Source organism: Leucopleurus acutus (assembly GCF_964270905.1).
Source record: "Leucopleurus acutus genome assembly, chromosome: 16".
NCBI classification, from domain to species: Eukaryota; Metazoa; Chordata; class Mammalia; order Artiodactyla; family Delphinidae; genus Leucopleurus; species Leucopleurus acutus.
The window spans coordinates 63443116-63456500 of NC_139158.1; the positions used below are offsets into that span (position 1 = coordinate 63443116).

Consider the following 13385-nt stretch of genomic DNA (forward strand, 5'->3'; position numbering starts at 1 on the left):
TGTGTCTCATTCACCCCTAGCAGAGTGCCTAAAAACCCGAACGAACTTTTTGGCCAACCCAATATTTGCAAATCCATAAATTAGGTCCAAGGAGTTATGTGACTCGCCTGAGATCCAGTGAGCTGGGCAGGGATGGGGCTGAGAGTCACTGTGGAGTTCGGGCCACTGAAGCCCAGGCCTTCCTGCTGGCCTTGACCCCCGTTTAGCTCGGGCTTTTCACATCACTCTTGCTGTGGGGGTAGGAGAGGGAGTGGGGAAGGGCCTGGGAGAGACAAGCTTGGGATGCTGAGTGCTGAGCTAAAAGTCTGAGGACGGGAGGGACAAAAGAATGAACTAAGACCTCGACAAAATGCCACCAGCTAAGAAAAGAAAAGCAAACATGCACATCCAGCTGGATGAGGACGAGGGTTCCAGCCTGGGCCACTGGCACCTCATGTCAGGAGGAACAAATCTTCCAGCTAGGGCCATACACAACCCACGGGGATGAACCTGAAATTAGCCCGTCTGTCCACAAATGCGTGCTCCACGCCACTGAATCACTAGCGATCTGCCCAACACGTCCCCACACATTTCCTCACTGGTCCCTTCCCAATAGTGACACACCAGGCTAATGGAAACGTAATTCCAGGAGACAGGACTGCGGTTTCCCTTGTGCTGGAGTGAATGAGCAAGTCCTGAGCAGGGCCCAACGTGCCAGAGGCTTGGTGCCAAGACCTCAGGGCAGAACAGCCAAAGCAGGGCCAGCCCAGTATCTATGGGTCTGCACCACAAGGACGGGGTCGGGAGTGAGGTGGCAGCAGCTTGTGCAGCGATCCAGGCCCTGCTGGGAAGGGCAGAGGGGGGCCACCAGGGAGTCTGTTTTGGATGCAGACATGAGCAGGAGTGGGGCTCTTGGGGCCTGGATGAGAGGGGAAGGGGGTTCTGGCTCTGACTCGCCAGGAATCCAGCAGGAGGACCTGCCACAGGCCCAGCTCTGACCAACGCAGAGACTGGAACTGGGAGGTCAGGGTGTATGTGCAATTTTGTGTGAGATCATTGGTTAGAAATTGTGGTTTCTGGTCATTCCTTTCTTCTGGGTGTTGGGGATACAGTCGTGAACAAGACAGGCCTGGGGGCTGCCCCAGTGGAACCCACAGTCTACTGAGAGGGCACAGGAAACAGGGTATCAATAAACACACCGCTCCGCAACTGCGTGACTTCCCAGCCTCAGCTGCTTCATTCGCATCTGAGATGATAATAGCAGTGCCTCCCTCAGAGGGCTGTTATGAGGATTAAGTCAATTCTTCATCATAATAAAAAAGGAAAACAGCTTGAAGGGCTGTCAGTAGGGGAGTAGCTACATCAGGCATGGTGAGTCCGCACATGCAGGACTGAAACAGGACGGAGCTTCCTCTCATGTTCAAACAAGGAGAGATCATGAAGACGTTTCATTAAAAGGAAAAAAAGTCATACTTTCATCATGCTGCCAACAATAAAACACACACAGAGATAAAACTCCTCCTCCATGAACAGACAAGGTCATGTCAACACACAAAGAAAGGTCCAGAAGGCTGGACAAGCACATGATCCAAAAGATTAAAGGGATCACATGGGCCTGGTCCCTAGTAAGCATTCTTAAAACATGAGCCACTATTAATTATAAGTTTAGGGAAAGATTTCCTTATGTTACCTGTTTTTTTTTTGGTTTTTTTTTTTTGCGGTACGCGGGCCTCTCACTGTTGTGGCCTCTCCCGTTGTGGAGCACAGGCTCCGGACGCGCAGGCTCAGCGGCCGTGGCTCACGGGCCTAGCCGCTCCGCGGCATGTGGGATCTTCCCGGACCGGGGCACGAACCCGTGTCCCCTGCATCGGCAGGCGGACTCTCAACCACTGCGCCACCAGGGAAGCCCTATGTTACCTATCTTTAACTTGAATTAGGGTAAGTGGAACATTTTACCTTACTCTTAATAAAGCTAAATTTTAAACATTCCTTTTTGTTTACATCTAATCCTACATGACCATCATCTTTCTGCTGGTCTCTGACCTGCAGAAGAAAAGGGTTTAAAAAAAAAAAGAGAGATGAGGCTTGTTCTCCTTCCCTGGGTTTCCAGGTCTGAATGTTTCCTTAGGAATTTGCTCTGGGTATTTGACGAGCACATTGCTCAAGCTACTTCCCATGTCAACCTGTGTCAACATACAAATCCTCTTACCCCCCTGAGAGGTGGGGTTATCACCTGCAACCCTGAGAGGTTCAATCACTTGCTGAAGGGCACGCAGTGACTGAGTGCGGGGGGACTGCAGTCAACCAATCCATCTAATCCCTCCTTCTCCTTCTCTCTCTCACATGTACGTGTGAGACACACACACCCTATGCATCTATGGGTGGTTTACTGTTGTCATTTCCTGGTTACTGACTCTCAGGCACAATTATAATTAGCAAATGATCTGTGCCACAAGCTGAAAAATATTTAATGGCCCCAGGGGAAGGATGGGGCCTAAGTCACTGGTTTACCTGCCACTGTCATTAATAATTACTGATGATTTTTTCTATTATGAAGCACGGAACTGACCGACTCAAACAGAGCAGGACGTAAAATCTCCAGGCCGAGATGTTCTCTACATTCAGCTGCGGACGCAGCAATGATGGGCCTGACTCTGAACGCCTGCTAAAAATCTGTACTCATCTGATTCCACAGGACAGCTCTGATCTGTCTTGTCCAGGGAGGGGAGAATAAGGACCAGGTGACTAAAAGGCACCGCTGCAGCTAGAAGAGCTGAGAAGAGCAGGCTGTGGGACTGAGGACACACTCTGAATGCCACACATCTCACCGGAAGCAATGACTGTAGGTTAGACGGAAGCTGAGCTGGATTGGGCTGTGGATGACATGCAGGGGCTTCACTGGCCAAAGAGACCAGGTTCTGGCAGAAGTGAGAGAAAGGTTGGGGACAGAGCTGCCATCCCTTGACATTATCCAGTAGGGGTGACTTGGCCCCCATCCTGCCCATCTCCCACCCTCTCCCCCTCCCCCTCTCTGAGTCTGGAAGGCCCAGCCCCTATTCCTCATCCCTACGGCTTTCTCTGACCACCCAACAGGGAAGGTGATCTTGTTGCCTCTGGGTTCCTCCAGCGGTTACACTCTGCACATTAATCACATGATGTTCTCCCTGGCTCTCTTTGGTTCATTCCACAAATATTTGCTAAACAACTGCTCTGTGCCAAGCACTGATCAGGTGGTTGGGGACCCTGCAGTGGGTAGGAGAGGTGGATCTCTGCCTTCATGAAGCTCACAGGCTAGTGGGAGAGGCAGAGAGAGAAGCAGGTAAATGACGTGGGGTTGCAAATCGGGTAAGTACTGTGAAGGAAACAAACAGGAGGCCAAGAAAGAGGCCGTGGAGTGGGGAGACCCCAAAGAAGGTCTCTCTGGGAGGTGACATTTAACTAAAATTCTAAATGTCTACTTGCACTCTGTGGCTCCCAACAGGCCGCAGGGCTAGGGTAGTATAACCCTCATGATGAGGGGTGCTCTTCTAGCTCAGTTAGTGCTCCAGGACGAGGATGTGACTCGAGTGACTGCCTTGGTGCGTAAGTGCCCCTCTCTGATATACCCCTTTAGTGATGTGGCAGCAGCAGCAACAAAGCCCAAAGCCAGCAGTCCCAGAAAGCATTTGACCCAACAGAATTGTCTCTGGCTCAGAGCACAAAGCCGGACCCGAGCAGGCCGACGACACAGGTGTGCTGGATGTCTGAACAAACTTCCAGCTTATACACACCTGGCCTGCTGCCGGGAGGTCTGGAGGCTGGTATGACCTGTCTGAAGGGCAACTTGGCAAAATCTGCCAAAAGGTACAATGCTTATGCCCTCTGACCCAGCAAATCCCACCACCTGGAATCTATCTGAGAAAATACTGGCATGTGTATACAAGAGTATGTGGAGGGATATGCAGGGCTCTTCCGTTTATAATAGTGAAATCACCAGAAGCAACCTCAATGTCTATCGGTAGTGGCCTACCCAGTCGTAAAAATCATAGGACATCCTCCCACAGGAGGGATATCACAGAGCTGTTAAAAAACATGATCTCAAGGTGAGATCATTAAGTGGAAAACAGCAAGTCAAAGAACAGTACTTAGAGTGGGATGTCTTTGTGTTTGCTTATGGACTCAGCTGTCTGTAAACGCACAGAGGAAGTCTGCAAAGACACAGACCAAACTGATTCTAACGATCACATCTGCCCTAGGGTGGAAAGGGATGGCACCCAGGCGAATCTTTACTTTTCATTCCATATGCTTCTATTTTGTTTGACTTCTTTTCCTTGGCAATAATGAATTCATGTGTTATTTGTATGATTAAAAATACATTTAAAAGAGATTTTTGAAAAAGATAAAGGACAATGCCAAGAGATCAACCTGGTTTTTCTCTGTAGCTCAGCCACTAAAACCCTCCATCTACTTGGCCTCGGTACCCACCCCCCATCCCCATCCCCCTTTTTCCAACGATTCAGTTTCTCCTGCCTTTTTTTTTTCTCCTGCCTTTGATGGCACCTGACAACTTGCAAACATCTCCCATGCCAATTTCAGAAAGCCTTTTCTCATAAAGGCAGCCCTAGGGAAAAAGCTGTTATCTGGCAAGTTCCATGGATACTTCATAATCACTGCAACTTGTACTCCTGACCCACACTCAACACTCATGACCTGACAGCAAGCTGTGTGGACTATTTCAGTGGAGCTCGCCAAGCTCCCCAGAGGCCCAGGGTAGGCCCAATGCCCTCACATGCCAGTCATCACTTTCAAAGGAAAAGTAAGGGGATTTCAGCAAGACAGAAGAGCCAGAACAACCTTTTGGATTTATTCAAGGTACTAAGTTGCACCCTGCAGATTTCTGTTTGCGTGGACACAGGTAGGAAGGGCTGAGCATCCGCCATCAGTAACCTGTGTGTGTGACAGCAGAACAGACCCCCTGGCCTGGTCCTATCCAGGCTACAGGGCCCTCCTCCATCTCTCTTTCTGCTGTACACAAACCAAGATAAATAGCTGGACTGGACATTAGTTGTCCAGAAATGTCCATGCAGGAAATACCAGACCCATCAGTCACTGCAAGAGCCCTAACTCCCTTCTTCTTTCCCAGCAGCTAACCTTGGAGGCAAGCATCTCCCTGGGGATTATTCACTGGCATCACTGGTCTTTCAGGCGAGCCTTGCTTCCCATCCCGTCCATTATGCACAGGAAATGCCAGGCTGTGCCAATGACAATTGAAATGGTAAACGGTACAAGTGATTCTCGTAAGACCTTGACTCAACAATTAGGACAGAGTGGACATGAGGGAACGCAGCACAGTGGATGAGGGGACTTCAGGGAAGTTTGCTAAACCACCTGCAACAGCATCTCTGGAGAGCTTGTTAAAAACACAAATTCCAATCATCGCGTCTGGGAGCAGGATCAGGGAATCTGCTTTTTTTTTTTTTAACAAAGCCACGTGATTGTGACAGTTGTAACATAAGCACAGGATTTAAAACATATTAACAGAATCCACATTTTTTAACAAGCTACCCCCTGTGATTCTGATGCTGAGAACCACTGTTCTATGGCCCCAAGGGAGAGGCTCTCCCTGGACCAGAGGAAGGTCGGAGCTCCTTGCTGGTACTTCTCATTCTGGGACCCGCTCAGCCTCCTCTCCTGCTACTCCCAGCTGCACAGTTTCTGCTCCAGACGCGCCCAGCAGCTGGACCAAACTATTCCTCATCTCTCTGCCTTTGCTCCCGCTGCTGTGAAGTCTGGAAAGTCTCTCCTCCCCTTTGCCTGTCCCCGCCCCCCCAGCCCTCGCACACTGCAGCCACTCCAGGGGCCGCGCAGCTCAGGCGATCACAGAAAGAGGGTGGCCTCAGGAACTGAGTCTTCTTCTGAACTTGGTTCTTGCCTCCTCCAATGACCTTGGACAATCGACAACCTCTGTGAGCCTTGGTTCCCATTTGTAAAATACGGATAACACTGTCTCACAGGCTTGCTCTGAGAATTCAACGCAACAAACTTTAGCCAAATTCAGCTTCCCCTGCTGCTCTTACTGACCTACCTTCTCTATGGGACCTCATTCTCGTTCCAAAACCCTGTTTGGCAGAACCCAGGGCCCAGGTCGAATGTCTGAGGCTACAAAATGAATCCCTGTCCCTGTGCTGCCCTTGACTCTTACCTGCCCAACGTTGAAGGTCAGTGTGATGGCATAAAAGAAATTGGAGTTGGCACTTCCTGCATAAATCCAGAGGTGCCACAGGACAGGGAAGAGGAGGGAGCAGATGATGATGATGCAGGCGAGGACGAATACGTTTCGCAGGACTGCAAAGACAGACGATGGTCAGTTAGCCCAGGGCTGACTCCCGCTGGGGCCCTTTCCTTGCAGTGACGGCCCTGCAGGACAGAGTGGCCCACGAAGAGCTTGGTGTAGCTCAAAGGCAGAACCCCCCGCCATCCCCTCCCCAACACACACAAACTCAGAGGTGCCAGGGCGCCAAGACGCAGACAGACCTCAGACCCGTGGCAATGGTTCCTCACACCCAAAGCTGGGGAGAGGTCCTAGATTTGGACTCTACCTCCCACTGTGGGCTCACGCTGTGAATGCCTCTGGGCACCACAAGGAGGCACTTCAGCAAGACACTGCCCTCTAACCCCCAATCCCGGGGTGTCCAAGAGTAGCTCCTCTCCTGTCCCCAAGCAGGGTGCTATCTGACCAGTGAATCATGGATGGAAATGGCAGCATGAACCTCTCGGTATCTCTATGGTGCCACAGCCCTGGGTCTTAGGAATACATTTTCCGTTCTCCTCAATTCACGTCTTAAGTCTCCTGCCCTGCTCTTCAAATGGCCCTCACTCTTCCTTAGACGATTTAAAAGTCTCTTTTTGACACCCTCCCTCTCTAAGCTCACCCTCTACCCCCGGAAGGAATGCGGAATCCCTCCAGGGAGAAGCTCCCCCTAACGCTCCAGGGAGGACCTGCTACACAGGGTGGTCCGTGGGCAGGCAGGCTGAGTTCCGCTGGGGGAAGGCAGCCTGATAGTGGGGCACAGCCTCGGCTTCAGAGAGACTTTGGTGAAAATTCCTGCTCTGCCACCAAGTTTCTCAGAGTCTCAGCTTCCCCATCTCTAAAATAGGGCTAAAATGCCTACTTCATGGGAGTGTTCCATGAACTAAACAAGTTGTGTGGAAAAGCTGGCACAGATGTATTACTGTGTGTTTTCCATTGCTATGGTAACAAATTACCACAAACTTAGTGGCTTAAACAATATAACTTATTATCTTACATTTTGGGAGGTCAGAAGTCCACACTCTGGTGGCTCTAGGGGAGAGTCCACTTGCTTGCCTGTGCAGCATGTAGGAGCTGCCTGCATTCGTGGCTCATGACTCCCTCCATCTTCAACCAGCAATGTCGGATTAAGTCCTTCTCACGTTGTATCACTATGGCCTCCTCCTTTGCCTCCCTCTTCCACTTTTTTTTTTTTGGACTTCAGTTTTTAGAGCAGTTTTAGGTTCACAGCAAAACTGAGCAGAAGGTAAAGATTTCCCATATACCCACTGCCTCTACATCTTCCACTCTTAAAGGCCCTTGTGATTACACTGGGCCCACCTGGATAACCCAGGATGATCTCCCCATCTGAAGGCCCTTTTGTCATGTAAGGTGATATAGTCACAGGTTCTGGGGATTATGAGATGGATATCTTTGTGGGGGGCAAGGAGGGGACATTATTCTGCCTATCACACTGTACTTTTTTTTTTCCTTTTAATTCACTAGGGGATATCTGACAATAGGATTATATACTATTATTGTTTCTTTCTTTACACTTTATTATATTTTTAAATAAAATAATAAATATTATTTAAAATTAATTAATTAAAATAATATATTTTTTAAAAAATTACCACTTATAAAAAAAAACCTTAGGTCTGGTTCCCGGCAGGCACTTAGTGAATGGAAGTTCCCTTCCCCTCTCTGATCCTGACCTTCAGGAAATCCCTTCTCCCAAGTCAGAGTTTTGGGATATTTAAGAGATGGGGAAACCCCCGATCCTTAAGGCCTCTTGTCTCAGTTGTACAATGACTTGGTTGAAATGCTAAACTTGGGGTTCATGCATTGGAAAGGGGACTGGATTACAGACAAGGTTCTCAATTCTGGTTGTAAAATGAACTAACCTGGGGAGCCTCACCCAGACTAAGTACATCAGAGTCTATAGGGGTGGGGCCCAGGCATCCATATTGGTTTTTTAATTTTTTAATTTATTTTTGGTTGCCTTGGTTCTTTGTTGCTGAGTGCGGGCTTTCTCAAGTTGCAGCGAGCAGGGGGTCCTCTTCGTTGTAGTGCACGAGCTTCTCATTGCAGCGGCTTCTCTTGTTGCAGAGTACAGGCTCTAGTCTCGTGGGCTTTAGTAGTTATGGCACGCGGGCTCAGTAGTTGCGGTGCAGGGGTTTAGCTGCTCTGCAGCATGTGGGATCTTCCCGGACCAGGGATCGAACCCGAGTCCCCTGCAATGGCAGGCGGATTCTTAACCACTGTGCCACCAGGGAAGTACCCCATATTGGTTTCTAAAAGCTTCCCTGGTGATTCCAATATGCAGCCAAGGCTGTGAACCACTAGATTACAGCTGCAGACCTTTGCCAAATAAGAGGCCCATAATGGTCTGCAACAGAGACTTCACTGGTCAGCGTCACAGTGAGAGTAAGGAGAAGGTAGTTCAGAGTTCTTGTTAAAGCTGAATGTTTTCAACTTAAGCTTCATTCTTTCTTAAGAAATGATAGGTGTCTTGTTGCCTGTTGCTATTGTTAAAAAGTATTTTCTTTTATGAAATGGGGATGAATGGCTAGTAGTTGACTGTTCTCATGTCTTCAGAAAAATAAAAAGTTGGCAACTCTGTCACCAGAATTTTTTGAAATGTTAGTGGTCCGTGAAATCCTACAATTTGGAAACATGGCTTGGAGGGCTTGCAAGGTCCTCTTTTCTGATCTGAAATTTCCACAATTCTGGGTTTTCAAAGCTGAGAGGTGAAAGCCCTGACTCAAGCCTTTCTGAGACCTGTCAGAAGCCTTGTCCTTGCTCCCAGAAACAGAGGTCTGGGAAAAGGGATGTGTGCACTGAGAATTATTATTATTGTTATTATTATTAAATAGTGTTACAACCTCAAGAAAGAACAGATCTATTTAACATTCCTCCACTCCAACATCACTATTTACATTTCTCAGTGGTTCTTTTTGATCCCCTGGAAATTATTTTGCTGAAAAGAATATACACTATTCCTAATATAAAACTCCTGTGGCCTGATAGTGCAGGGTAGGTCTTTGTTCCATGCCTCTAGCCACTCTGGATTTCAGACCAGGTGACAAGAAGCTGACCAAGCGCAGAGACTGAGAGAGGCTCACAGGCAGCTCCTGGGGGCAATCACAAAAAGCTGCGAAGATATATTCCCATGTGCCTGGAGGAACTGTCACCAGCATCCAGTTGGCTTCTGGCCTGTGGTGACGTTTGCAGGACTGGGGAGCTGCTACTCACTCTTGCTGCATGACAGGCCAGAGGATCACAGGTATATGCCAGAGCAGATGGAGTCAGGGACCTGGGGCACAGGACGGCTTGTTCCAGGCACCAGGAGGTGTCGGAGATGTCAGAGATGACCAGGGCCTGATGAGACGCAAGGGTTCACCCTTCATCAGACGTGCTAGGCCAGATGGAATCAGATTCCCCACCAAGTTCACTGGGTGACTTCATCGGATCTGTCGCTCCACCACTGACAAACTGAAACTTCAGGCAAGTCACTTTCCCTCTCTGAGCCTCAGGCATTCAGAAATAAAATTCCACTGAAAGAATCCAGTGTCACTGAGAGGGGCACAGAGGGGATTTAGGGACTTCAAAGGACGTGGTGATGTTTCTTTTCTTAAACTAGGTGCTGGGTACGTGGGAATTTATTGTATTATTACTTTTTATAATTAATGTTTTGTTTTTTTTTTTTTGCGGTACACGGGCCTCTCACTGTTGTGGCCTCTCCCGCTGCGGAGCATAGGCTCCGGACGCGCAGGCTCAGCGGCCATGGTTCACAGGCCCAGCCGCTCCGCAGCATGTGGGATCTTCCCGGACCGGGGCACGAACCTGTGTCCCCTGCATCGGCAGGTGGACTCTCAACCACTGCGCCACCAGGGAAGCCCCAATGAGTATTTTTAAATCAATATTCTTTTATCTTTATACAATAGTTTAATAAAAACAAAACATACACACACACACTCACAAAATCCATCCCTTTGGTAACTGGCTCTTTGAGCTGGACCACTGCAGGCTGGCACGGGTTCTGCCAGCAGGCTGTTCCCTAACACCGCAATTGTGTGTCTGTATGATTCATCCTGGCCCCAAGCACCACAGAGTCCCGGTATCTGGGACCTGCACTCAGGGAAGGGCCCACGTGCCTCTTCTCCCCATTGAGCAGGACAGGAAAATAAAATGGTGAATGTGCGAGCAGGCATGCTGGCACTGGTAACTCATGTTTAAACTGAATTCTTAACCACATTAAAAGTCTGAATATATTCAACCTAGGCGTAAAGACTTCATAAAATCTCCACTCACGTGTCCACAGGACCAGGCTGAAGATGCTCCCACATGAATGTAATGACTCACAGCTGTCATGCCCCAAACAGACACTCCAAGCCTGAATATTCTCTGCTGCAGGAGCTGCACCTCCAGGGGTGGCAGCCAACCCTCTCTGCAGGACTTTCAGACAAGCTGAACTTGCCCAGCCAGCCAGCAACAGCATCTACTAGCTCATCCAGGTTTCCAGAAACCCCATCCTTATTTTTTTGTGCCTCATCATCCCAGAGGGCATAAAATAGTTCATTTCAAGTTTTGAAAAATATGTTTATTTCAATGACTCTGAATGACTGGCTACTGAGCCTGAAGCTTTGATGATGAAACTATGCAGCAGACCCCTCTGTGTAATTATTACTACTAATAATAAATGTGGTGCTATTTACATTTATTTTTTCTCAAACTTAAAACACTCATGAAAGATATTCCCTCTATCTGACAGATGAAATAATGGGAGGCTCAGAAAGGTTAAATAACTTGCTAGTAATGGGAAAGCCAGGATTCAGACTCAAGGTGGTCTGGCTCCAGACTGTGTTCAGCAATATGGGATGAAAGATCTTACCGGGGGCCGATGCCCTGTGTGGGAGAGACAGCTAAAAAGGACTCCGTCTTGGGGGAAAGAGAATCAACATCCCCAAGACCCACCCTGTCACAAACTGGGGTATGTTCACATGTCTTGTGCTCTTGTGACTTGCCAAGCTGACTCTGAGCCCACTGGACTGGGTGATTCTTGTCTGTGCAATGAGGATGCCACAGACAGAAGATGCTACTTCCTGCTTCCAGTCTGGTCATCTGGTCACTGCCCCACCAGGCGTCACCTGGAGGAGCAGCCTGGCTTGTCCTGCCCACTCACCTGTTTACCTGTGCTCAGAGGCCAACTCCTACAGACAGGTTTCTTTCTAGCAGCTGGTCAGTTTCACTTCCTGGTTGACACCCAGCAGCCCCAAAACAATAACAAAGACTCATTTCCTCTGAAGCCTACCCTCCCCGAGTTCATTCCTGATACTTTGCTGTGCAACGAAAGTTCAACAGCTCCCTTCCTGTTTTAGAGAATCAAGTGGTGTTGGGTCACTGGCACTGCCTCTTTATTAGGGAGGTTTAAAAAACCCATCCACAGGGCTTCCCTGGTGGCGCAGTGGTTGAGAGTTCGCCTGCCGATGCAGGGGACACGGGTTCGTGCCCCGGTGTGGGAAGATCCCACATGCCGCGGAGCGGCTGGGCCCGTGAGCCGTGGCCGCTGAGCCTGTGCGTCCGGAGCCTGTGCTCCGCAACGGGAGAGGCCACACCAGTGAGAGGCCCACGTACCGCAAAAAAAAAAAAAAAAAAAACCTGATAACTAATAAGGACCTACTGTATAGCACAGGGAACTCTACTCAATACTCTGTAATGGCCTATATGGGAAAAGAATCTTAAAAAAAAGAGTGGATATATGTATAAATGATTCACTTTGCTGTACAACTGAAACTAACACAATATTGTAAATCAACTATACTCCAATAAAAATTATATATATATATAAAAAAACCCATCCACAAACATCTGTTGAGCTGTTCTGTGTGTCAGGTTTAATCCTGGGTGCTAGGGACACAGAGGTAAGTGAGTCATGAGCCTACCCTCAGGGAGCCCACAAACACTGAAAAGAACCCACACAGAGGGCAAGAGCCCGTCTCAGGGAAACACTAGGAAATACTAGAAAGCACAGCCAGATCACTGCTAGGCCGTCTTCTGAGGAAGGGATGGTTAGAGCTTAAAGGGGTCTTCACGGCAGGTCGGAAGTCTAGTATTCCCCATCTGTCTTCTATGGACCTTTTAGTGCAGCACTGGGAAAGGGTAAGCCAAGGCCTAGTGCCACACTGTCCAACACGATAGCCACTAGCCATGTGTGGCTTCGTAAATTTAATTTAAATTAAAAATTCCATTTCTCAGTCACACTAGTGGTTACTCTATTGGACTGTGCAGACATAGGGCATTTCTATCATCACAGAAAGCCCTACTGGACAGTGCTGGCTGGAGGATCACACATCTGGATTCCAATGCCAGCCCTTCTATACTACTTACCAGTCATGTGACCTTGAACAAGTGGCTCTACCTTTCTGTACTTCAGTTTTTTCTTCTGCAAATGGGGATACTTTCCTCAAAGTCTGGTGTGAAGATAAAATGAGCTAATGCATGTAACACCCTTAGAATCACAGTGACCAGGTACACAGCACTCAATAAATGCTAGTATTATTATCACTAGTCCATAGCATCTAGGAGGCAGATATTGTGCCTCATGTCACTGTCTCTCTCTTGGTGCTGCCAGCACAGCAGATGCCCAGCAAATGCCTATCAATTCCTTTTTCCCTGGCTGTTTTCATCCGGGGCTAGGTGACACAAATCTGCCACCAGGGGGTGAGAGGTGGGAGTACTCACATCTGTAGAGATGGTTCCACACAGGGAAGAAGGCCATGTAGAGGGCCACATCCCCCACTGTCGGGTAGGACTTGAAGATGGAGATGATGGCAATCTGGATGAACATGAAGAAGACAGGGTGCTCCCTGGGTAAGACAGGGCAGACAGACAGAGAGAGGAAGATCGGTCAGGGACCAGGCCCAGCCCAGAGACTCCTGACCCCATCCCTGAAACCCAAAAATACTCTCCAGGGGACTTCATGGAGGCATTGGCTCTGCTACCCACAAGACACGGGGCCGGGCCAAGCAGCAGAGCAGAAAACTGCAGGGACCCAGAGATGCCCAGAGGTGGTGAGAAGAGCCCAGCAAACACTAGAGAAAGAGCCCACAGAGATGTTTCAATCAAGCCCCACCCC

The 13385-nt window shown here is 48.9% G+C and overlaps 1 protein-coding gene across 1 annotated transcript in view; it reads right to left on the bottom strand.

Moving 5' to 3' along the window:
• PIGU (phosphatidylinositol glycan anchor biosynthesis class U) overlaps nt 1-13385 on the bottom strand; it is a gene marked incomplete at its 5' end in the record, with an annotated part of 110448 nt that overhangs the window by 11857 nt on the left and 85206 nt on the right. The window contains 2 exons of the mRNA XM_082858212.1: nt 6161-6303; nt 12992-13116. Of these exons, the coding sequence (XP_082714338.1) occupies nt 6161-6303; nt 12992-13116 (268 nt within the window). The remainder of the gene's footprint in view (nt 1-6160; nt 6304-12991; nt 13117-13385) is intronic.